The 27270-nt window shown below is 41.6% G+C and overlaps 1 protein-coding gene across 1 annotated transcript in view; it reads left to right on the top strand.

The window, feature by feature from the left end:
* The window catches only part of arhgap39 (Rho GTPase activating protein 39), a 96633-nt gene that overhangs the window by 40947 nt on the left and 28416 nt on the right, over positions 1-27270 (top strand). Inside the window, exons 2-3 of the mRNA XM_060914042.1 lie at positions 21385-21771; positions 25831-26995. Coding sequence (XP_060770025.1) covers positions 21385-21771; positions 25831-26995 — 1552 coding nt within the window. The remainder of the gene's footprint in view (positions 1-21384; positions 21772-25830; positions 26996-27270) is intronic.

Below are 27270 nucleotides of genomic sequence, written 5' to 3' on the forward strand. Positions count from 1 at the left end.
TATAACTTTTAATGTGATGGTTATAAATAGTGTGCGAAACACCCTGTACACTGCAAACTAGAGACAGATACGCAATAGATAGCTCAGGTAAGCTAATCAGTCAGCATACCATAGCAAGCTACCAAAACCTGAGGCCAAAATAACCAACCTACAAGACTGAATATGATAAATGATGGAAATAGTGGAAAAACTGGAAATAGTGAATGAAAATAAAAATTTACTGTTTTATTTATTGAGTCACCACACAGACCTACTCTCGTTGAATAAAGTGAGTTGAATGACCACCAAACTGAGTTCGGCCAGGTTCTAACGTCATACCAAAACAAAATACATCACTGATTCCTTCACATTCAGAAAGGTTAAAAACATTCATCATACGTTCAAAAACGTTCATCATAGTGTGGCACTGTATTATCTAATTATCACTGCTTATAACTATATACCTACCCGGTGGAGATGAGCTGGGAAACTGAAGACTGAAGGAACAGCTCCCTCTCTGATCCTGACTGTCTGACCTGTTCTGTCAAAATCCTCCGTTCTGAAGTGTTCACTGCACAGCATGGATGACGGAGTAGCAGAAAACCCTTCCCGTCGCACAGCTGTCTCCCACTGCTTTTTCATGTCTTTATTTTTGGGAAACCTACATAGTATGTGAAAAGTTAGCTAAGCAACTAACAACAATCAGCGTAGTTACGAAGGAAATACTTCGTTGTTTGGAGACAGGTTTCACCGAATGGCTATTATGCGCGAGACTTCATATTAGCCACAAAGTCAGAAAAATCTGTTCGTAAAATTACGTTATAATGACCAAATACAATGAAAAGTATTTTTCCAGTCTCACCTGTGAAAGGTAATCCCATGTGATCTCGTTTGGACGGTAAACCTGTTGGTACAGTTAAACGCAGCATATGAATGAGGCATCTTTATTCTCGGCTACTGTCTAGACACTATACCAGAGACAGTTGAAAAATCTCCACTTTGCCACATCCAATATGGCGGCGAGGATGACGTATGATTCTACGCAGAATGTGGCGTCTATGTTTATATATCTATGGATGACACAGCCATCGTTGGGTGTATCAGTGACAACAGAGAGGAGGAGTATAGGAGCCTGGTGAGGGACTTTGCTGTGCGGTGCAACAGGAACCATCTGCAGCTCAACACCTCGAAGACCAAGGAGCTGGTCATTGACTTTGGGAGGTCCAGACCAAGGTCACGACCAGTTCTGATCGAGGGAGTCGAGGTGGAGGCTGTGGATTCCTACAAGTACCTCGGGCTGTGGCTGGACAGCAAGCTGGACTGGACTTGCAACACCAATCACTTATACAGGAAGGGACAGAGCAGGCTATACTTCCTTAGGAGGCTGTGGTCCTTTAACATCTGCAGGAAACTCCTGTGGATGTTCTATCAGTCTGTGGTCACCAGTGTCCTGTTTTACACCATGGTGTGCTGGGGGGCAGCACATCCAAGAAGGACATATCCAGGCTGGACAAACTGATCAGGCGGGCCGGCTCTGTGGTCAGCATGAAGCTGGACTCTCTGGTGACGGTGGCAGAGAAGAGGTCTATGGACAAACTATTGAACATCATGGACGATGCCAGTCACCCTCTGCACACTGTCATCAGCAACCAAAGGAGCCTGTTCAGTGACAGAATGCTCCTTCCCAAGTGCAGGACGAACAGACTCAAAAACACCTTTGTCCCTCATGCCATCAGACTGTACAACTCCTCTCTGGGGGGGAGGAGGGGTAACAGGAGGACAGAGGATGGGAAGGAGTAGTAGCCTAGCCTAGCCTAACAATAAGCAATACCGGACAATGTGCAATATAAAGTGCAGTATCTCTCCTGCTGCCCCCCCTTTCCTTTTTTTTCTTTCTCCCCTCCTCTCTCTCCCCCTTCCTCTCTTCCCCATATCTTATTCTTTTTATATTTGTATTATGTAAATACTTAATTTATTTTAATTTATCTAGAAGTTTTTTCTCTATTTCTTTCTCTGTTTATCTGTAATGATGCTGCTGGAATCTTAATTTCCCTGAGGGAACCCTCCCAAAGGGATCAATAAAGTTTTATCTAATCTAATCTAATCTAATCTAATCTAATCTAATCTAATCTAATCTAATCTAATCTAATCTAATCTAAAGGCAATATTTATGATGTAATTCTGAAAAGCTGAGCATTATAATATTTGAGTATTTGACCTAGTGGATCAAACAATATGCTGGTAATTAAGCATGTGCACATGATTAAACTTTCCCTACCATAAAACTGTATTTTTATTCTATGTCAATAATATTCAACCTTCATCCATATATTAATTTATTCAGTAGATAATGTATCCTTTGCATTAATACAATCTAGAACTATAACTAATGCATATATTAGAGCATATATATTATGGCAATAAATTAATAAATCTATCTGTCTATTATCTATCTAATTGGTTTGTGTTATACATTAAGCACAGGACTTTCAGAATCAATATTGGGGCCTACTCCTCAGCGTCTGCCATCATGTCATCAGGAGTGTCTCAAGGGTCAATATTGGGACCGCTACTGTTTTCCTTGTATATGCTTCCCCTTGGTCAGATTATTCAGAAACATAATATCTCATTTCATTGCTATGCTGATGATCTGCAATTATACATACCTCTATCTCTCAGTAGTCAGTGCTCTATAACTGGGCTCAATGACTGCATCCTAGAGATAAAGAATTGGATGGCACATAGTTTTTTACAATTAAATGAGGGCAAAACTGAGGTTATTCTTTTTGGCCCCCCTAAGCAAACTGAACGTCTGAGGGGAAACCTGGGTCCTTTAACTCCTTTTACTAAAACACAGGTTAAAAATCTTGGGGTTTTGTTTGACGCCGAACTAAAGTTTGACAAACAGGTAAATGCTGTAGTAAAGGGTAGCTTTTTCCAATTCAGAACAGTTGCCAAATTGAAATCATCTTTAATTAAATCAGATTTTGAGAAAGTTATACATGCTTGTATTACTACAAGACTTGATTATTGTAATGCACTGTATACTGGAGTCAGTGAATCTTCCCTTTCCCGTTTACAGCTGGTTCAGAATGCAGCTGCCAGACTGCTCACTGGTACAAGAAAAAGGGAACATATTACTCCCATCCTGGAGGCTCTGCACTAGCTCCCTGTTAAGTACAGAGTATTGTACAAAGTGGCACTGACTGTTTTTAAAGCCTTAAATGGTCTAGCACCACTGTATGTTGTGGACATGCTATGTCCATACACCCAAATACGATCCTTAAGATCTGCTTCACAGGCACTTCTTAATACTCCACGATCCCGTTTGACACAGAAAGGGGACCGTGCTTTCAGTATGTTTGCTCCAAAGCTATGGAACAGTCTACCAAGCGAACTGAAGTCTGCAACATCTCTAACTAGTTTTAAATCTTTACTTAAAACACATCTTTTCCGCCTTGTATTTGATTGCCTCTGATTCTGTATGTGATTTCTGGTCGGAGGTCTCTCCTTTCTCTTGTATTTTCTGTCAGTCAGTGCGTTTACATGCACATCCAAATCGAGCTACTGTCGGCAATCGAGCTAAGGGTCCCAGCAGGGGTGCCAGAGAAATCCAATCCTACATGCACACAAGGAAATCGAGCTATTGTGTGAGGTACATTGTTCACCCGAGCCACAGGTGGCGCTACACGCCCCATCGTGTTGGTACACTTCCGGTTGTCGTCATGAAGAAGAGGAGTGATTTCCACTTTACATTCACACCACATGTCATTGCCACCTGTTGGCTACAAACTGTCCTGCGCAGACCACTGTTTTGTAAGACAACTTCATCTCATCTCATTATCTCTAGCCGCTTTATCCTTCTACAGGGTCGCAGGCAAGCTGGAGCCTATCCCAGCTGACTACGGGCGAAAGGCGGGGTACACCCTGGACAAGTCGCCAGGTCATCACAGGGCTGACACATAGACACAGACAACCATTCACACTCACATTCACACCTACGGTCAATTTAGAGTCACCAGTTAACCTAACCTGCATGTCTTTGGACTGTGGGGGAAACCGGAGCACCCGGAGGAAACCCACGCGGACACGGGGAGAACATGCAAACTCCACACAGAAAGGCCCTCGCCGGCCCCGGGGCTCGAACCCAGGACCTTCTTGCTGTGAGGCGACAGCGCTAACCACTACACCACCGTGCCGCCCCTGTAAGACAACTTATTTTGCACAATTGTATATTTTTCTAAAGTCCATTTTTTGCTTACAATTTAACTTATGTCTTAATAAAAACACAAAAAGTTCAATTGTTTTTGTTTTTTGTCTCCTTGTTCCTCCTGACCTCTTCTGCTGCTCGCTACTACTACTGTTGTCATGCCGACCAAGGCTGTTGTGTTTCCCGCTTGTGGTCTCGTCACTCCCGGAAGGGAAGTAAGTGGCTCGACTACGTAGCGTGATAGGGTTACATGCACTAAGTAGCTCGGCTACAATCGCATAATCTAGGTCGCGTAGCTCGATTACGAGAAATCCAGTTCATTTCGATTTCAGCCGAGCTAAGGTGTATCCATGGCATTTAGAACTTCGATTTCAGTCGAGCTACGGCAGAAATTCGATTTTCTCTATGTGCATGTAAACGCACTGACTGTTGCTGTTATTGTCCTTGGTTGTTCTCTGTGTAGCTTTTGGCTAAAATTCAATGTGTCTTGTATTTTATTTTATTTTGATTTTATGTCAATTTTAATTTATTTCATTCACTGATTGTTAAGCACTTTGGTTGTAAATGTGCTATATAAATAAATTTTACTTACTTACTATCTATACAGCTTATCCGTTAGGGTCATGGGGGAGCTGGAGCCAATCCCAGCCGAATTTGGGAGAGATGGGGTACACCCTGGGCAGGTTTCCAATCCATTGCATGGCTAACACACAGATGAACAACCATTCACACTCACATTAACACATATGAGAAATTTAGAGTAGCAAGTTGACCTAATCCACGTCTTTTGACTGTGGGAAGAAACCAGAGCACCTGGAGGAAACCCACACAGGCAGAAGGAGAATATACATAGCCAGCTGGGGTTGGCTCCTGCTCACACATCACCCACAACTGATAAGTAGAATAGAAAATGAATGAATGGATGAATGATTTCTTTATTTTATACAAAACTGTGTTTTTATTTCTGCATGGGCCTTTTGGCTCTCCGTAGTTGCAACTCAGTATCTTGTACACTTCAGGTTCTGATAGTGAGACCAAGAAAGTCTGAGTGTTTGATGGTGAGACAGAAGTGATGGTCAGAGGTGTTAAACAGTTAATATGGCTTGCTCAGACCACAGCTAATGTAGTTGCCATTATTTGGGGTTGGAACATAATTTGGGCAGCGAGAATGTCTCAGTTTTGATATGCGTTCATGTTTGGGCTTTCATAAAATGAGAAAAATGCTATATTGTTATGAAAGTCAAGTGTATCTGTGGTTGGTCCAAACTGCACTGCAATCATCTTTCAGTCACTCCAATTAACTAATCAGTTGACTAACTTGAAATCCAGTTCCAGCAATGTTTTTTTGGTTACAACAATGTTTGTTGGTTTCTGGTTACAAGTTGCAGTTTTGCCTTAAATACAGCATTATATTTTGAAATGGGAATGCAGCCTCAGCCAACAGAGAACAAAAATAGCATTTAATAAATGTAAACATGCAAACTCCGCACAGAAAGGCCCTCGCCGGCCACGGGGCTCAAAACCGGACCTTCTTGCTGTGAGGTGACAGCGCTAACCACTACACCACCGTGCCGCCGCTGCTGATGATTTCTTTCAAAATTGTTCTACTATAGTGAAGGAGATTGGATTGCATTGACCTGTAGTATTTATCCATCCATCCATTATCTGTAACCGCTTATCCTATTTAAGGGTTGCAGGCAAGCTGGAGCCTATCCCAGCTGACTATGGGCGAGAGGCAGGGTATACCCTGGACAAGTTGCCAGGTTATCATAGGGCTCACACACAGAGACAAACAACCATTCACACTCACATTCACACCTACGGTCAATTCAGAGCCACCAATTAGCCTAACCTGCATGTCTTTGGACTGTGGGGGAAACTTACGCACACACGGGGAGAACATGCAAACTCCACATAGAAAGGCCCTCGTCGGCTGCTGGACTCGAACCCAGGACCTTCTTGCTGTGAGGCGATAGTGCTAACCACTACACTACTGTGCTGCCTGACCTGTAGTAGTGGTGGTTATTTGTTTTTGGAATTGAAGTTGAGTTGAACCATTTAGGAATGATATTGTCTCTTGAACATCTCATCTCATTATCTCTAGCCGCTTTATCCTTCTACAGGGTCGCAGGCAAACTGGAGCCTATCCCAGCTGACTACGGGCGAAAGGCGGGGTACACCCTGGACAAGTCGCCAGGTCATCACAGGGCTGACACATAGACACAGACAACCATTCACACTCACAATCACACCTACGGTCAATTTAGAGTCACCAGTTAACCTAACCTGCATGTCTTTGGACTGTGGGGGAAACCGGAGCACCCGGAGGAAACCCACGCAGACACGGGGAGAACATGCAAACTCCACACAGAAAGGCCCTCGCCGGCCCCGGGGCTCGAACCCAGGACCTTCTTGCTGTGAGGCGACAGCGCTAACCACTACACCACCGTGCCACCTCTCTTGAACATATTTTAATAAAGATGATATGGCTGGTGAGTCTTTTTTTTTAAAGAAATGTACAGTATTTCGCAGTTTGATGACAGAAATGGAGACTAAATTGTTTATTTGGTTGGAAAATTTCACAATTCTCATTACGCACTGAGATGTTGGAAAGCTTGATAGTGCTGAGACTGCAGTTGAAAAAAACCTGCATGGACTAAGTTCAGTGTATTTCCACAGTAATTGGAGATGTATTAAAAGTTCAGAGTACTAGATGAAGTTACACAAACAAGACCTTTCAGACAAAAGTCCTTCATCGGCTGGATAAGCAAAGGGCTTCTGAAGCTTAGGAGATGAAGCCAGTATATGTTTGAAATACTGCATTAATTTCACTGGGGCTTCATGATAGGCCATGGGCTAGATATGCACCTTGTGCACCCCCTACACCTCTACCAAACCAATTTTTTTAACCTTTGGGGTCCCCTGAACATGAAATAAACTGGTAACAATTGAGAATCAGTAGCCATTTTGAACATAAGTTGCATACTACTGTCAAAAATGTTACATTTCCATGATATGACAAGAAACAGAGGTAAGCACTGAAAGAAAATCTTCTTTTTCATTGTTCATCAATATTAATCTTCAAAATCACTTTCATTTTCATATCCTGTCACTTCCAGGCACAAACGACAAGTCTGTATCTGAATTGTCATCACTGTCTGTGGAATCAGATGTAACCTGGTTAATGTTGGTGAGCTCTTGCAGCAAGATGTCTCCTTTATACTAGAGAGGATGCAGGTTTCCATCATGTTCCTCCCAACCATTACTTTGGCTCGCATTGGGAATAGCAGGCTTAGGAATGTGTGCTTTTTTCCATATTCCAACTTGCAGGTTCACCCTCTGAATGTATTGGATTAGATACGTCCTGTAGGGTGGGAGATTCACCATATTGACATTAGTAGAAGGAATGAGGTGATTCCGCTTGTTATATACCACATTTATCCGAAAGCGGCATAGGTCATCCACCTTGGACACCTTAGATGCTCTGCCATATACAGACCATATGTAGCTTTCCAGTTCTTCAAGATTTGTTTCTGGTATGTTCTAGGTGTCACCTAACTTCTTGTGTGCTGGGATATATTTCTCTTGTCACAGTAGTGTCTTTATGGACTTTAGTTTGCCAATTCCCCGGAAGGCACTGGTGCTGTCACAGCCACAGCATGCATGAAGGCACATCAGAGCTGTACATTTTTCCTGGGCAATTTCTTCTGCTATCTTGCTGACATCAATCATTCTCTGCTTGTTTCCTGTGCCAGTGTCAAACAAAATAGTGATGTCATTAATGGAGGCAGCATAATGCAGCAAGATGAAAAGGACTTCCGAATATCGACTTTACAGTCAAACAAAACGGTAGTTCTTGCTCTTGGCATAATTCACATAGTGTATGACTCATGTGTCCATTTCTTCTTGTGAAGATCTCAGTGGCACTATGTTCTATACGACTGTTTTCTGACCATCTTCAGATGTTAGCAGGTGAGCTTTGTCTTCACATATGAAGATCACTTGTCTTCCTTGTAGTTTTGATGCATAGTTGACACTACTCCAGAGCTTGAAAAGTAATTTGATGAATTGGAGTTTATTTTCATCATTTGGCACGAATGACTTCCAATCAGGGGGCGACACAGTGGTTAGCACTGTTGCCTCGCAGCAAGAAGGTTCTGGGTTTGAGCCCAGTGGCCAACAAGGGCCTTTCTGTGTGGAGTTTGCATGTTCTCCTTGTGTCTGTGTGGGTTTCCTCCGGGTGCTCTGGTTTCCCCCACAGTCCAAAGACATGCAGGTTAAGCTAATTGGTGACTCTAAATTGACCGTAGGTGTGAATGTGAGTGTGAATGGTTGTTTGTGTCAGCCCTGCAATGATCTGGCGACTTGTCTAAGGTGTACCTTGCCCATAGTCAGCTGGGATAGGCTCCAGCTTGTCCGCAACCCTGCACAGGATAAGCGGTTATGGATGGATGGATTTCCAATCAGGTGATCTCTTTGTAGCACCTCCTTTCAGTAGTAGCTTTTCACCACAGTCATGGCGTTGCATTTCCATGGACTTCACTGATCCTGGAAGGTACTGGTCAGTGCTGAAAACAAGATCGCCTGTCTTGCCAATTATATCAAAAACCTTGGAGCCAATCTGGATGAAATTAACTGGCAATTTCCTCAGGTGGGAGAAGCTGGCATTTCTGTCATAGATGGTCAAACTTTCAGCTGATGGGGGAATGTGAGCGTTGGCACAATCTTTGGTAAGATAATGGAATGTTTTTGCCTTGTTGGTCTTGGCAAGGTATCCATCAGCAGTGACCAGGCACAGGAATTAAAAGGTACAGTAGGTCATTAACTCCTTCAAGTCCAGATGCAGGCTCTGATTCTGAGACTTCAGAAGCAGGTGAAACACAACATTTCCTTGTTGTTTATACTAGACAACTTTATTCTTGGTCGTCTTCATTTTAGAGACTTTGTTCATGTCCTCCAAAGTCTTGAGGCATAATCTCTTCACTGTCACGAAGAAGTCTTGCCTTATTTTCAGTCTGTTCTCAACAAAGGTGTCACATGCTTGTTGACCAAAGACCTCAGCATTCAGAACATCTTTTGAAATGTCATCAGATGTGGTACTCATTGTACTGTTCCTGCAATATAAGCATCCATCCATCCATTATCTGTCGCCACTTATCCTGTACAGGGTCACAGGCAAGCTGAAGCCCAGCCCAGTTAACTATGGACGAGAGGCAGGGTACACATAGAGACGAACAACCATTCACACTCACATTCATACCTACGGTCAATTTAGAGCCACCAGTTAGCCTAACCTGCATGTCTTTGGACTGTGGGGGAAACCCACGCACACATGGGGAGAACATGCAAACTCCACACAGAAAGGCCCTCGTTGGCTGCTGGGCTCGAACCCAGGACCTTCTTGCTGTGAGGTGACCGTGCTAACCACTACACCACCATGCCGCCCACAATGTAAGCAATTGACCACAATTAATAATAATAATAATAATAATATCTTTTTAATACAGGTGGTACGGTGGTGTAGTGGTTAGCACTGTCGCCTCACAGCAAGAAGGTCCAGGTTCGAGCCCCGTGGCCGGCAAGGGCCTTTCTGTGCGGAGTTTGCATGCTCTCCTTGTGTCCGCATGGGTTTCCTCCGGGTGCTCCGGTTTCCCCCACAGTCCAAAGACATGCAGGTTAGGTTAACTGGTGACTCTAAATTGACCGTAGGTGTGAATGGTTGTCTGTGTCTATGTGTCAGCCCTGTGATGACCTGGCGACTTGTCCAGGGTGTACCCCGCCTTTCGCCTGTAGTCAGCTGGGATAGGCTCCAGCTTGCCCTGCGACCCTGTAGAACAGGATAAAGCAGCTAGAGATAATGAGATGAAATGAGATCTTTTTAATACTTCCTCAATAATAAGGATTGAAGCAATTTTAGCTGTTAAAGATTGTCTACTTTGGTTGGTGTAATTTGATGTGCAACACCAATGGAAATGTAACATTTTTGACGGTAGTATGCAATTTATGTTCAAAATGGCCATTGATGTTTCGATGTGGGTTATGGAGCTGACATGAGAACTGAGTTCTAGGATTCAGCCATGTTGTTTAATAAATATCTGCCCCACCCCGTAGCTCCCGCAATACATGCATGTGCATCAAGATGGCAATAGGTGAATCATTTACATATCATGATATCCCCCTTCAGGGCAGCACGGTGGTGTAGTGGTTAGCACCGTTGCCTCACAGCAAGAAGGCCCTGGGTTTGAGCTCAGCGGCCGACAAAGGCCTTTCTGTGTGGAGTTTGCATGTTCTCCCCATGTCTGCGTGGGTTTCCTCCGGGCGCTCCGATTTCCCCCACAGTCCAAAGACATGCAGGTTAAGTTAATTGGTGGCTCTAAATTGACTGTAGGTGTGAATGTGAGTGTGAATGGTTGTTTGTGTCAGCCCTGCGATGATCTGGCGACTTGTCCAGGGTGTACCCCGCCTCTCGCCCATAGTCAGCTGGGATATGCTCCAGCTTGCCTGCAACCCTGTAGAACAGGATAAAGTGGCTAGAGATAATGAGATGAGATGAGAACTTTCAGCAAATTAACTTAAAGCTCATAGGCAACGGTTGTAATTTTATGCACATTTGAAACTTTATATGTTAAAAAACCCTCTGTAATTTTCTTCTGGTCCCAAGAAGTATTGTTAATAAGTAATAATTAAAATAAGTTAGTGTGGATCGTGGCAAATTTCTGTCGGCTATTTTCGTGACCACTCAGTGCGTAACGTCATTTAAGCCAAACAAACCGCTTGAGTTGAGTCCACTTCCGTTTACTTACATTGCCGTTCGGCTTCAGTGCAGACGTGCATTCAGGAATTTCCAAAGAAAAACCATGCCTTACTGTTGTGCAGTGAACTGTAACATCGGGACCAGTTCAGGAAGAAGTTTTTACCTTTTTCCGAGAGAAGAGAAGAGGCAGAGAGAGTGGATTGGGTTTTTTTGGAAGAGGAGAATAGGCAGAGGGAGAAGATTGGCTTTTTCCAAAAAAGGAGAAGAGGTGGAGTGAGTGGGTTGGCTTTTTCCAAAAAAGGAGAAGAGACAGAGTGAGAGGGTTGTTTTTTTCCGGAAGAGGAGACGAGGCGGAGAGAATGGATTGTGCGCGTGAAGTCAGAGGGTTGTTTTTTTCTGGAAGAGGAGACGAGGCGGAGAGAGTGGATTGTGCGCGTGAAGCCAGAGGGTTGTTTTTGTCCGGAAAAGGAGAAGAGGCGGAGAGAGTGGATTGTGCGCGTGAAACAAAATCAAGCAGTCAAAGAAGAAACGGACCAGCAACGCTCAAGCAAGAAGGAGAAGATTGGAGGTAAACATTTTTACTTTTGCTTGCAATTGACAAGTCAAGAATCCTGAGGGATCCTGTACAATCATTGTGGAAATGAGACAAATGGATATTTCCTTGCTTAGAGTAGGCTATAAATAGTATAATGCCAAGGATGGCAGGCTAATGTGGCCTACCATCGCACTGGATATAGTATCCCTCTATCCACTAGGGAGGGCGGTTTAATTATTCTTCAAAAGGGCTCTTATTGATGAAAGTAGGAATTTATCATAATTATCAGGATAAATTGTTTGGGCGCGAGTCTTGTTGAGGTCCGGGGTCACCGTGATCAGAGTTGGCCGAGTCGCTGTCCAATTCTGAGGCCGCATGGCAAACCAGTGAGCCACATTCACTGATTGCTTTGCAACAGCCATAGGTTCATACATACCGTATATGGTTTCACCTCTCGATATTCAATTTGTTGAGTTCCTACTTCAAAATCGCTATCACTTTCAGACATTTTACACAACCTCTCATGACCAAAGTCCGTACACTTGTGCTCGGTTCGCAAGTAAACACAGAGCTGCTTCCCATCTGTTTGGCTTAAATGACGTCACGACGACTGTCCCCTGGCAGTGAAAGTGCGCATAAGTGAGATGTAAACAAACCTTCGGAAATTGGGCAAAACAGTATATTTTAACCGTTTTATTCAATTTAGGGTGCAAATTAGACACTAGGAAGATTGAATTCACTTTTTGGGTCGTTCTTCAAGACAATAAAGTTGATATTCTACGTTTCACCTCCAACCATTGCCTATGACCTTTAAGTCACACTGTATAAAGCCCATTTTATATATCACATCACTGCTCAACATAACATGACAGCAATTTTTTTTTCAAAACATTTTTCAGGCTCTTTAACATAGTCTTGCATTTATTTAACCCTTTTGTTTAATTGCTCCTGCTGTTAAATTGTTCATTACATTATTAAACTGTTAGAACATGGAAAAAAGTCCATAGACCTACTCCTCAATAAGCCTTCTTGGTTTTGAGATGACTCGTCCATTTGCAGTTTTCACAGGGAGACTTGAGAGCTCTGTGGGACTGACAACTCGGTGTTTTGGTTTGATTGTCCATTTCATGTTTTACCTCTGTGTTGTCTCACACACACACACACACACACACTCTGTTGAGTCACATTTTGATTGTCCCTATCCTTCGGTGTGTTACTTTGTTCCTTTGATTGCATTAGAAACATTCTGTTCCTTCTATACACCTGCCCATCTGCCCGTCTGGACAACATAAGATCTTGGCTGCTCAGAAAGTCCAGTTACTTGAGCTGGATTCCATGCATCATCTTGCCATATTCTGACACCGTCAACAACCTGAAGTTTCTGAAGTTGTCGGGATTCTTGGTCAAAAGTATTCCTTTTGCTTCATCTGTTTAGTTTCTAACAACTTGTGTACTGCATTAGTTATCACCTGAGGTTTCATTGCAGCTGTTCAGCTGGTTAGTACTGGTACAGGAGACTGCCTGGGAAGACCAGATCCTGGCATGGAAGGGACTTTGATTCACACTCTTTCGCAAAAGCTTGGAATTCACATGAGCTGAACTGTGGCCCATTATCTGAAATTACTGTTTCAGGAATTCCATGTCTGGCGAATTGTAATTTCAGATGGGTCATGACTATTGCACTTCTTGTGTCTGACTTCAACCACTACCTCGATACACTTGGAATAATAGTCCACTAAGAGTAGATATTCCTGATGGTCAAAGGTGAATAAGTCGATACCTATCTTCCACCAGGGTCTTTCAGGAACACTTTGTGGATGCAATGGTGCTTTGGTTTGGCGTTTCTGGTGTGTGCCGCACACATCATAGTTGTTCACCATTTCTGTTATGCTTTGTGACATCCCAGGCCAAAAGAGTACATCTCTCGCTCTCCTTCTGCAGCTCTCTATGCCCAAGTGACTTTCATGAATTTACTTTAGCATTTCCGCTGTCATTGCTGCTGGAACGATGAGCCATTCTCCTTTATATACAACTCCATCCACAACTGAAATTTCTTCTCTGAGGTTCCAATACCCTTGTATTTCTTTTGCTACTTGGCTGTTCCTTTCTGGCCATCCATTCAGTACTGTCTCTGTGAGTTTTGTCAGTGTGAGATCCTTTTTGAATTCTTCTAATTGATCATTTGACACAGGTAAGTTTGACATCGGGCGGCACGGTGGTGTAGTGGTTAGCGCTGTCGCCTCACAGCAAGAAGGTCTGGGCTCGAGCCCTGTGGCCGGCGAGGGCCTTTCTGTGCGGAGTTTGCATGTTCTCCCTGTGTCCGCGTGGGTTTCCTCTGGGTGCTCCGGTTTCCCCCACAGTCCAAAGACATGCAGGTTAGGTTAACTGGTGACTCTAAATTGACCGTAGGTGTGAATGTGGGTGGGAATGGTTGTCTGTGTCTATGTGTCAGCCCTGTGATGACCTGGCGACTTGTCCAGGGTGTACCCTGCCTTTCGCCCGTAGTCAGCTGGGATAGGCTCCAGCTTGCCTGCGACCCTGTAGAACAGGATAAAGTGGCTAGAGATAATGAGATGAGAATGAAATTTGACATCACCATGTGCACCTGAGCTTCTGTTTCTTTATCAGGTGTGCCGGTCACTGGTAGGTAAGCTCTGGATAATGTATCAGCAATGTTCATCTCTTTTCCTGGCTGTACTGCATTAGTACTGTACTGACTGTACTTTCACTTGATACTTTTGTAATCTCATTAACAGTTTCTGTATTCTAGCTGAAGCACTGCTCAATGGCTTTTTCATGATCGCTTCAAGCGGTTTGTGGTCGGACTGTACATCAACCTCTCTTCCATGCACATATTGATGAAAGCACTCTGCTCCAAACACAAATCACCAACATTTCGTTTTCTATTTACGCGTAACACTGTTCCGTTTCAGTCAATGCACGCGATGCACAAGCTACTGGCTTGTCCTCTTGAAGTAAAACAGCACTAAGTCCACTTTTGGATGCATCTACAGAGAGTCACTGGTAGCCTAACATCTTAGTATCTAAGCAGGGGGGCTTCAGTGAGCATTGTTTTCAATTTGCTGAATGTGCACTGATACTCATCCTCCCACTGCCAGGCAACATCATTTCTGGTAAGTCCACACAATGGCTCAGTATGCTGTGACATGTTTGGAATAAACTTTGCGAGGTACAGTATGTGAGCATGCCTAGAAATCGCTCCACATCTTTCTTGCATTCTGGGGTGGGCATTTTTCTAACAGCCTCAATTTTGCTCAGATCTAGTGTCAAACTGAGAAGATGTGACCCAGGTATTTGATTTCCTCTAGGCCTACCTTGCATTTTTCTTTATTCGGGTTGAAATTCTTGACCCTTGTTCTCTTCAACACTTGCCTCAGTCTGCAATCATGCTGCTCTTTTGTTTCACCCCAGATCATAAGGTCATCAGTGTGTCTCAACCCCTTCAATTCCCTCAAACAGCTGTCTCACCATCCTGTGAAATACTTCTGGGGTGGAGTTGACCCCAAACGGAATCTGGAGGAATCTATAGCAGCTAAAAGGAGTGTTAAATGTATGAAGGTGAGAGCTGGAATCATCTAGGTTGAGTTGCCAAAACCCTGAACTTGCGTCCATCACTGTGAAGTATTTAGATTTTGAGAGTCTGCAAGTTATTTCCTCTACCGTTGGTAGCTGATAGTGTTCCCTCGTTACTGCTGTGTTGAGATCATGTGGGTCTAAACAGATTCTTATTTCCCATTTGACTTTTCACTGAGTGGACTCTTCGATCCTTGTTATTACTTTCATTTTTTTTCCATTCTGTTCAGTTCTGTTTTCAGTTTTTCTCTCAAGGTGACTGGAATTTTCCTTGGTGGATGTATTTTTGGAACTACATTTTCATCAATTCGTATCGTGTGTTCTCCCTCGAGGTTGCCTCAAACACATCAGCATACACCTTGAAGATATCCATTTTGTCACTTTTACTTAGTGCCATCACTCTCTGGTTGAGCCCCATTGGTTCACATACATAAATTCCTAGTATTGGTTTAGCATCAGATTTCACTACAATTCCAATACAAATGTTTTCTTTTTGCATTTCACTGTGCAGTTACAGTACATTTTCCTTTCACAGGTATTTTGTCTCCAGTGTATGTTGACAATTTCACATTTTCTGGGCCTTAGTATGTTCTTTTTCCCAATTCTTTGCAGCAGACTGTAAGGGATTACAGTTGTGGTCAGAAGTTTACATACAGTGACATGAATGTCATATTGGATATGAATGTCATGGCAATATTTGGGCTTTCAGTAATTTCTCTGAATTGTTCTGTTTTTGTGGCAGAATGTACAGCATACATCTTTAACTAAAAAAAACACTAGAACTTGGTGCACAATTTTTAATTTTCTTTGGGTTTTCTGAAATCAACACAGGATCAAAATTATGCATACAGGGTCAAAAATTTACATATGCTCACTTAGATTATTAATTCAGAGGTGATGAAACTTCCAAAATGTCTCTTATCTTGCCACGGCCGAGGTCTCTTAACTTTCTGTTAGTGATCGTGATTGACTACAGCTGGTAGCTTCTCTGTGCCTTCATGAAAAGGGTTTGTTTACAGCACTCATTGGATTGACCAACACACAATACAATGGGAAAGTCCAAGTAGCTCAGTGCAGATCTGAGAAAGAGGATTGCAGATATACACAACTCTGGAATGTCTCTTGGAGCCATTTCTAAACAACTGCAAATTCCAAAATCAGTTCAAACAAGTGTATCCAAGTTATTGTGAGGTGTAGTCACTTTGCCAAGCCACTTTGCTTCAAGAAAACCCAAACTGTCACCCTCAGCTGAAAGGAAATTGGTTTGGATGGTCAGGAACAACCTGGGAACCACCAAGGGACAGCCCTGCCACAAACTGGAAGTTGATGGATCACTGTCTACCGTTCAGATCACCATGGCCTAAGAGGCTTCTATCCAAGAAATAACCCCCTGCTCCAAAATTGACACCTTCAAGCTTAACTAAAGTTTGAAGCTAACCACCCAGACAAAGAAAAAGCCTTCTGGATGATAGCTGTCTGGTCAGATGAGACAAAGATTGAGTTGTTTGGCCACAGTGACCACCATGTACAGAGGGACACTGTACCAGCTGGTGGTGGTGGGAGGATCATCATGCTCTGTGGCTGTTTTGCTGCCAGTAGAACTGGTTCATTGCATAAAGTGGATGGAATAATGAAGGAGGACTACCTCAGAATTCTTCAGCGTAAACCATCAAAAACTTGAACACGACTTGGGACTTGGGAGTCACAACAGGATAATGAACCCAGACACGTATCAGAGCTGGTTGCAGAAGATAAAGCAGGCTAACATTAAGCTTAAAACAAGTCTTCAACCCTATTGAAAATATATGGACCATGCTTATAAGGAAAAAAAACAAATTTAATAGAACTCTACCAATTCTACCATGAAGAGTTGTGAAATATCCAACCAGAATTCTGCCAGAAGCTTGTTCATGGTAAACAAAAATTTTGGTCAAGGTGAATCTTGTGAAGAGACATTTTACCCATTATATTATACCCATTAATATGGGTATTATATACCCATATTAGGTGTGCTGTATGCATATTTTTGACCCTGTGTTGATTTCAGAAAACCCAAAGAAAATTAAAAATTGTGCACCAAATTCTAGTGTTTTTTTAATTAAAGATGTATGCTGTACATTCTGCCACAGAAACAGAACAGTTCAAAGAAATTACTGAAAGCCCAAATATTGCCATGACATTCATATCCAAGATGACATTCATGTCACTGTATGTAAACTTCTGACCACAACTGTAGGTGAATCATTTACATATCATGACAATTGAGTCCCACTTTACTCACTGTTACCAGTTCATTTCATGTTCAGGGTACCCCAAAGGTTAAAAAAATTGGTTTGGTAAATTAGTGAGGGGTTGGGGGGTGCACACAAGGGGCATATCTGGCCCATGGCCTGTGAGCCCTTTCTACTTAAACTTCCTTACTTCATACTTCATTGGTCTTGTAGTAATGAAAAAGTTGTCATTAATGTTTTTCCCAGTGACTAGAAAATGAATTTGGATAAGTCAGGAACTTTTATTTTTATCTGTTGAGAAATCCTTTATTGTGAGTTATTTTGATGGTAGAAACATGCAGCGACAATCGAGTTCCTGGAGCAATGTAAGAGCAAATATTTTTAGTTAGTCATTTTCCTAATGTTAACATGGTGATACATTACTATCAGATAAAATGATCTATGACTAGAGCAGTTTGCTGCATCTGCATGGTTAATGAAATATAGATCTGAAGGCATGTATATGTATTCATTATCTCTTTTTATATGCTCCTAATTATATTGCCTGTCACTAGGTCACAATACAATATATTGATTAACAGACTTGGCCTGTATCCGACATGTGCTCACTGATGCACATACAGTAGACAGAGTGGAAATCTGAAATGATCGATCTCTCTAGTACATGGTAGACATTCAGCAGGATTTAATTACCCTCTGGCTATGAAGGCGTCATGAATTTTTAATGCTCACATTAGTCAGGGTCAGTACAAATTGGAAAAATCCTTTTGAGGGATTTGTCTTGATTATCAGGGATTGATGGAATGTCATAGATTAACACACAAATCCAATGAATATACACGAATGCACCCATAAGAAAAAGCAATTTATGTCTACTACAAGCATAGAATCAAATGAGCACAGGTTCTCTCAAAATTGATCACCAATCTCGCATATGTGCACAGACACAAATCACCTCCACTTTCCTTTTCATAATGTACACAATATCTGGGGAAGACAAACATAGTAGTTCACTGATGACTCATACCATGTGAGTGTGTGTGCATGTGTATTTGAGTCATTGATGAATAAGGATTTCAAAAGGGCATGTCTTAAGATATAAAAAGCAAGCATGCATTTAACACTCGTTGAAAGATTTGAATGTGGTGGACACATATATTTGTATAAACATGGAAGTATGCGAATTTAGATTTTTTTTTTAATCAATGAGCCATAGTTTTAAAAATGATAATTTGGTATGACCATGATTTATCCTACAAATAATGCATTTCCTTAATATGCTTTAAAATGATACAAAATATTACAAGTACAGTGACATCTGTAGAAAATGAATTTGGATAAGTCAGGAACTTTTTTTTTTCCAATAAGTGTTCATACATATGTAGTGGAAGTTCATTATGTCTGACTGTTTAAGTATTTTTAAGTTCGCTTCTTAGACAAGGATTTTAAGATTGTTACCTTGTTGACAGTTTCAGCGTGAATCTTCCGCCTTCCTCAGAAAAAGTTTCACGCTGAAACTGTCAACAAGGTAACGATCTTAAAATCCTTGTCTAAAAAACGAACTTAATAATAAGTGTTCATACACTTCAGATTTTTTTTGTACCAGATACCAGATCAAATATCTGCTTGAGCATGCTTTATCAAATCAAATAAAATCAAATCAAGTTTATTTGTACAGCGCTTTTAACAATAAACATTGTCGCAAAGCAGCTTTACAGAATTTGAACGACTTAAAACATGAGCTAATTTTATCCCTAATCTATCCCCAATGAGCAAGCCTGTGGCGACGGTGGCAAGGAAAAACTCCCTCAGACGACATGAGGAAGAAACCTCGAGAGGAACCAGACTCAAAAGGGAACCCATCCTCATTTGGGCAACAACAGACAGCCTGACTATAATATTAACAGTTTTAACAGGTATAACCCTCAACTGTCCTCATGGGGCCGTCCTTCACAGGAGTGGGGCGATAAAACTCCGACCAGACACAGGGCACCAGGATGGATCAAGCAGGTCCGAGGGGCAGAAGAGGCCAGCATCTCAATCCCAGGATCAACATGTAACTCAGAGGGACAGATGGGGGGGGGAGAGAGAGAGAGAAAGAAAACACGTTGTTAGGTATGCCCTAAAAATGACAAGTATTAAATCTGTGTGGTAGGCTCGCAGAGACGAGAGTCTTTACATCAGGCATAACACACAATGGCATGTTAATATGGTAAAAAATATATCATGACCTGCTCTGGCTGGATGCTTGATTGGGTGATGGGAGCACACTCCTCAGCAATGATGAGATGCAGATGGGACCCTTAGGCCTGGCCAAAACAATTCAGTTACATTTATCAGTTTTTAATATTTCACCTACCTATAGATATTTTGTTTTTAATTAGGTTGTTGCCAGTATTGTTTATGCCTCATGATGTGTGGTTATGTTGCAGGTTAAATCCAGAACCTGTATTCAACCTAGGTAGAATTGGTGAACTATATTTTACCTAGGTTCACATGCCCTCCCTCTCTCTACCCATTAACCTCCCCTCTCTGGTCCTCATCACCTGGACTCCCTTCCCTTGACATTGTACCTTCTCAACTACCTCTCTACAAACACTCAACAAATCACAATGAAATAAAGAATTTTTACTGTTCTCACCAAGATTTGAACTCACACTCTCTAGTCCACAGTGTTTACCACTACACTACACAGCTTAACATTGTAAATTCTCTCATACTTCTTTGTATTATTACTAGCATTTGTTCCCAGAGTCACCTCAGCCAATATCTTTAGAAGGTACCAAACCCCAACAAAAAGCTAACCTAAACCCCAACAAAAAGCGAACTGTCTCAAAACATACAAAAATTATAAATTTAACCTAGATTGAATGCTGTCTATATATTTAGCTGAGGCAAAATGTGGTTCACCAATTCAACCTAGGTTGAATACAGGTTTAACCTGAGAATGGATTTTACCTGCAACAGTTACACCAAATGATGAGAAGAGCACCACATGATAGCCATATATAGCAACTACAGAGTGGGAGTTTTTACCAAGCTAGAAAGGTGAAGGTTTTCCATATTTGTTGTTCTTCTAGATCTTTCCACAGATCCTTGGCGTGTTGCTCAATGGTGGCACTTTTTGTTATCAAATTGTTTTGAATAAGTCTCAAAATGTCCTTTTTTTGATGTTTACAACTGGGTATTTTCTAAAATGAACATATTTGGATGACTTTTATATCACAAATATGGCAAAATAAAAACAAATAAGAATATAGATCAATTTCGAACAAATTTTCAGAATTGCACTAATAATTAGTTAATGGTCGCACTACATCATAGTTTGATCTCATCTCATTTCATTATCTCTAGCCGCTTTAACCTTCTACAGGGTCGCAGGCAAGCTGGAACCTATCCCAGCTGACTACGGGCGAAAGGCGGGGTACACCCTGGACAAGTCGCCAGGTCATCACAGGGCTGACACAGACATTTTGACTCTTCTAATTAATTAATAATAATTAATGCATAAAAAAGGGAATTTAAAGTGGGTACATATAGCTATGACTGTGAGTTGGCCTAGTGGTTAGCGTGTCTACCTCTCGACTGGCAGCTCGCAAGTTCTACTCGTGGTTGTGTCAGACCAAACACCATCATAAAAATGGTACCTACTGCCATCTGGCGATGCACGTTGCAATACAGATGCGAGTCTGGTAATTCTTGCGGTTACCAAAGGACCAGCCCCCCACTGTGCTATGTAATAGGTGAGAGGCTGAGGGCTGTAGAAACGGAGATCAGTACTGCCCAATGCACCTTAAGGGTCTGGTTAGTACTTGAATGGGGGACTGCCTGGGAAAACCTGGCGTGGGAGGGACTTTAGTAGATTAGATATGTTTAGTGTCATTATGCATTTAAATTTTTTAAAAGGCAAAAACTTTCTTTCAAATAAAAAGACTGCATCACATCATCAACCCATTTCTGAATCATGCCCCTTTTTCCCCAACCTTCATCTTGACTTGTACATCTTGATTAACTAGCTGTTTCTTTCTTTGTTCCCTTATCATGACTTTTTATAAATGGGCTTCCAATTTGTTGTGCTCAGGTTGGAATGGGTGGAGATCATCGAACCTCGCACTCGCGAGCGCATGTATGCCAACCTGCTGACGGGCGAGTGTGTATGGGATGCGCCAGCTGGCGTGCACATCAAGCGCAGCGGCCCAGACCAGTGGTGGGAACTGTTCGACTCCAACACCTCACGCTTCTACTATTACAATGCCTCCACCCAACGCACTGTCTGGCACCGCCCACATGGATGCGACATCATCCCTCTTGCCAAACTCCAGACACTCAAGCAGAACACAGACACACCGCTTCCTGTTGCTTCGGTGATAAGTGGATCAGCTGACAGTAGCCCTGCTCGCAGTGCTGTCAGCACCACGTCTTCACAAGAGCAGGAGGATAAAACGGCACCCAGGGAGGAAGGAGAAAGGTGAGAGAGAAAGAGGGAAAAGAGAAAGACTGCAGACAACTCTTTTAATCCTAAATCAAAGACTCAAGATCAGTGGTTCAAGTTGCTGACAATCAGTATCAATATTTGTACCTGTATGTTTAGTGCACCAAATATTTGTATTTAAATCCAACATGGACATGGCACTGCCACTATGCCGCAAGAAACACTAGAAAACACTGAGCGGAAAAGTGGCACGGCTATCTGTGAATTTTGAATCTGACAGTTCCTCATCACTTGAGTGCATAATTAGTCAGCAATTATTGATGGTTATTATTTTTGACTGTACCTGCCCATGATATTCTATAGTGAATCTAGTTGGATTTCCTAAAATGTAAACAAACTAATAGCCTCATTTAAAGCATTGCGACTCTGACCAGGCAGTGGATGCAGGAAAAATAAGTCATTTTCCATTCAAAAATTATAACAACAAATAACAATTTACAAAATATTTACTGAATTTACTGAAATTATTCAACTCCTGAATCAGACAGCATGCGGAACTTTCTGGAAAGCTTTCTATCTTCTGTCTAATGTGACTGACTAAGCAAGCTAACTATGTTTCAAAACAATATCTTTCCTAAATCTGCACATTTGACAACAATAACCATCTAATAATAATTTATCAGATTTATTATTGGTTTCTGGGTTTCTTACATTCCAAAAAGATCAGAAAAGTTTGCTGGACACATTAACTAAGTAAAACTGGAACGTAATTGCAGTGCTGCTGCATAAGTTAAACGAGGGTCCTTTAAGAGGCATTTCATTATAATGCATGCATTTCTGAGAATAATTTTATTGATGATGAAGGATGATTATTTAAGAATGACAAAAACAGGCACAATGTAGAAGTTTTACAATTTTTAAAAAATAATTAAATCATTACTTCCACCAACTTTGTTGGAGGAGGTTATGTTTTCGCCTGTTTGTTTGCCTGTTCCCAACATTACTCAAAAAGTAGTGAACGGATTTTGATGAAATTTTGAGGAAAGGTGGACCATGGGCCAAGGAACAATTGAGTAGATTTTGATGCAAATCTGGATGTGTGTAAACACAGTAAATATAGTAAACATATGGCTATTCTAATATGTTACTTGGCGGGCATATGCGCTCTACCGAGTGCCTTTCTAGTTCTAGGATTTGGGTGAAATTTGGTGTACAGCTTTAGTATTATCCTAGGTACAAGTGATTTTATTTTGATGTTGATAATATGTGGCCTGGTGGAGGTATGCACTCTACTGAGTGCCCTTCTAGTTATTTTTGTGGAGAAACCAGCAGAGATATGCAGCTCTGCGCACAGCAGAACTTGAGGGTTGCCGGGTTCTGCATATATTATCTGTGTATTTCAGATAGATATAGCAAATCAGAAATGTTAACTTTTACCTATGAAAAAAAGTAGAAAAATGTGTCTACCTTTTCTTTTGCCTGAACAGTTTGGGCTAGTTTCATGTGTTTTTGTGTGGTTTTAGGTTGTAACTTGGAAACTTGGAAATTTTGCTGAAACCAAAAAGACGACACTAGCTCAAAATATTTGGCCATAAGAAACAGTGGACACATCCATCCATCCATCCATTTCTTGATTTGGGAAAAAGTTAACAGTTAGCTTGATTACTCGGTCACATTAGGTCCAGGAAGTACTGGTTTAAGACGTTTGAATTTCTGAATGAAAAATTACTCCTTTTTCTACTTTTTCCAGTGTTTACTTAAAAAAAAAAACCTTCCTGTATAGGCCACGCTCATATCCAGTTTAAAACCAAATATGAAAACAGATACGAATATTTTTAGTAGTAACCATACAGGCACAAATATATAACAACTAGTCTGCAATTCAGTTGATGAATTTAAAATTCAATTTGCTTCAATGCTTATATCAAGATTCAGGGATACAGGAGTGGGTTGTTGATTGTGGGTGACAGAAGAGAGTAAGAGCAAGAGAGAAAGAATGTGTAAATTGATTAGCAGCTCAGATACCATGAATTATTTATGACCAGAGAGTAACAGTGGTTCCTTTCTACGGGTTTCTTTCTTGAGAAAAAAAATGGAATTAGAAAGAGAGAGAGAGAGAGAGAGAGAGAGAGAGAGAGAGAGAGAGAGATGAGCTGCCCAACTTCTAAATGAAGCGCACACACACACACACACACACACATACACAGTCTTGGCTGTGTCAGCAGGTCTGGTCATGGGGAGTTCTCAGGCTGTAAGAAAGTGCTGAATTGATTTCAGACTACTGTTTCACTGCTTTACTTTAATACCAAGAGGCAAAGGCCTGTTCTATACACTTTAATCCTTGGCAAGAACTCTTGGATTTGTATAGACAATGGCCTTGATTCATCAAAGTCGTATATGCTTAAATTTGAGCCTAAAAAGAACATACGCAAATTCCTGAGAACAGTCTGCTCAGAGTGAATGTGTGTAAACTTAAAAGTAACATTTATTAACCTGAGAAATGCTTAATTTTCAGTTAAATAATTAAAATCAATATCAATAATTACTGCAAGTCAAATAGTAATAGGTCTAAGTAATAACAATAAAATTGAAATAATATTAATAATCACAATTGCACACAAGGAAACCCTATACTAAACTAGATACAGATATTAGGTTTTGTATCAACCATGTAGTTTGTAATTGGTCATTTGTAAATGTCTCAGCCTTGAATCTTTATTAGCTCGTTAGTTCTACTGTTCTATGATTGAGTAATCGGTGCATTCTTGTACAAGAGCCACCATGAAGCTCTGGCCTGGATGCAGCAGTTTTATTTGACAGGCAGGCAGCTCAGAGAAACATAATCACAGAAAGTTTTACCTTATTTCATATCAACCCAGAACAGGCCAGACATGAATTCAGTTTGGTTTATTTATATTAAATAAGGATTTGCCTTTTATTGTGGAATTTTATTTAGAAATGAATCTTTAGCCTAATTTGACTTATTCAAGTACTAATATATATAATACCATTGTATACGTATGTCCTTGTCTACATGATACCATTAATTTCAGTAAAAGCAAAATATTGCAAAGATCAAACATGCTTAACTATCCCTTCCTCTTTTCTCTGAAAATGTACTTAACACTTGAATTTTCATTTCATTTCAAGCTTTTTTGAGTCTTCTGTAAAGAACATCTTTTTTTCATCAACCTGTTTAATTAAAATGTATTTTCCCCCACTTGAATGACTTCTGAGCTAAGATCTAGAATAACTCTAGCCTGCTGATTTTTCTTCCTTTTATTGACTTAATATCAATGCACATTGATGTTACAAACATCAAGTTTAGTTGCTTTGAGTAAATTAGATGAATATGAGGGGTGTGCAAGGACAGTTTATAAATCAGACCTAGATGAAAAGGGCTATTATGTCTGTTATTGGACTACAGCTTATAACGAAAGTTCCTAGCTATCTAACTATTATCAATTAACCTACATTTCAATATATTAAAGCAACATAACATGAATCTTTGATGAAAGTAACATAGATCCTTGTACATCTAGAACATAATGCACTATACCCAATATACACTATATACCCAAAAGTATGTTGACACCTGACCAATCACACCCATATGTGCTTGTTGATCGTCCCATTCCAGAGTTAGTCCCCCTTTACTGTTATAATGACCTCCACTTTTCTGGGAAGGTTTTTCACTAGATTTTGGAGTGTGGCTGTGGGGATTTGTGCTCATTCAGCCACAAGAGAATTAGTGAGGTCAGGCACTGATGTCGGATGAGGAGGTCTGGGGTGCAGTCAACGTTCCAGTTCATCCCAGTGGAGTTGAGGTCAGGGCTCTGTGCAAGCCACTCAAGTTCTTTTATATAAATTTCACTGTGTGTACAGAGATATTGTCATGCTGGAACAGGTTGGGCCCCTTAGTTCCAGTTAAAGGAAATTGTAATGCTAGAGCATACAAAAATATCCTAGACAATTGTGGGCATCCAACTTTGTGGCAACATATAGGTGTGATGTTCAGGTGTCCACATACTTTTCGCCATATATTGTGTAAATTATGTAATTGTGAAAATGTCTTTGTCTCTTCTAATTTATCAGTTTCAGATGGGGGACAACAAGTAAGGACAGGATGTTGATTAAAGTATCTGACAGGGAGCCCAGTTTCCTGTCACAGGGCAACGGTTATTCCAGTTCTTCCCCACGCTCCAGACGCTCATCTAGTAACACCCTGCCTGAGGCAGAAAACACTCCTCATGCTTTGCCTGACCGTCGCCAATCACAGTCTCCCTTTCTGAAGAGAGCTGACTTTGGTGGAACTCAGCGGCGTTGTTCAGGTGACTCTCAGCCTCCTTCGCCACGTTACGCTTATGAACCTCCACTCTATGAAGAGCCTCCTTCTGAGTATCAATCCCCACCCATTTATGAAGAACCACCCACTGATATGCATTGTGACCCTGCCCTTTATGCCTCAGATAGGTCGCCTGCACGCAAGCCTGGCCTTTACCATTCTCCTAAACAGAGTCCATCCCCTTATGGTCAGCTGGTGTTGACTAGACAAAGAGGCTCCACCCCTGAGAAGATCTCCAACCAGGCAGAGCGGGACTACAATTTTAGTGGGCGGGATTATAGTTCTGCAGGGCGGGACTATAGCTCTAGTGGAAGGGACTACAGCTCTGGTGGCCGTGATTATAGCGCCGGTGGGCGGGAGTATAGCGCAGCAGGGCGGGAGTATGTCAAGCAGCTTGTGTATGTAGAACAGTCAGGTTCTTCTCCTAGGTTCCGGACAACAGATCGATTTTTAAGCTATGGAAAGGCTGCACAAGGTGGTCTACCAGCAGGAATGTGCTATGGTGGCTCTTTTACACTTCAGCACAGCCATGAAAGTGGTGGTGGTAATCGAAAACGTAAAAATCGTAAACCCTCTTTGCCTGGTGGGGAGGGAGAGAGTATTGGGACAGGAGTAGGAGCAGTACTCACACAAGCACGGCTTGCCTGGGAAGCCCAGCAGCTCATGCAACAGCGTGGAGGTGGTGCCTTGGGAGGTGGTACTAAGGATGGTTATGAAAGCGATGGCGCAACACCTTTGCCACTGCCAGGGCCTGTGGTGCGGGCATTCAGCGAAGATGAAGCGCTTGCTCAGCAGGATGGCCACTGGAAACGTACTACGTTAGACAGACTTGCATTTCCTCAAACGCTGTTAGAGAAAAGTCTGTCTGTACAAACCAACCTGGCATCACCAGAGCCTTACCTGCATCCCTCACAGGTATAACACACAGATAAATTGCACATAAGCAAATGTAAATTCATGTTCTTGTAATATTGATTTTTTTTTGTTCCCCACAAATACCATTCCTAATCCTACATTACCATTCCAAGTGTCGTTTTCTTTTCTATTCTATATTTTTAAAATGTTAAAGAACTGCTAGCATTTTTGGTGCATATTTTATCTTTATGATAAATATCCAATAAACACACACACAAAATTACATGCTCTATAAACCAGACCCTAAATTGGAAGAGGTGTGGAAAATCAGAGGC

This window comes from Neoarius graeffei, chromosome 2 (genome assembly GCF_027579695.1).
Source record: "Neoarius graeffei isolate fNeoGra1 chromosome 2, fNeoGra1.pri, whole genome shotgun sequence".
Lineage (NCBI taxonomy): Eukaryota > Metazoa > Chordata > Actinopteri > Siluriformes > Ariidae > Neoarius > Neoarius graeffei.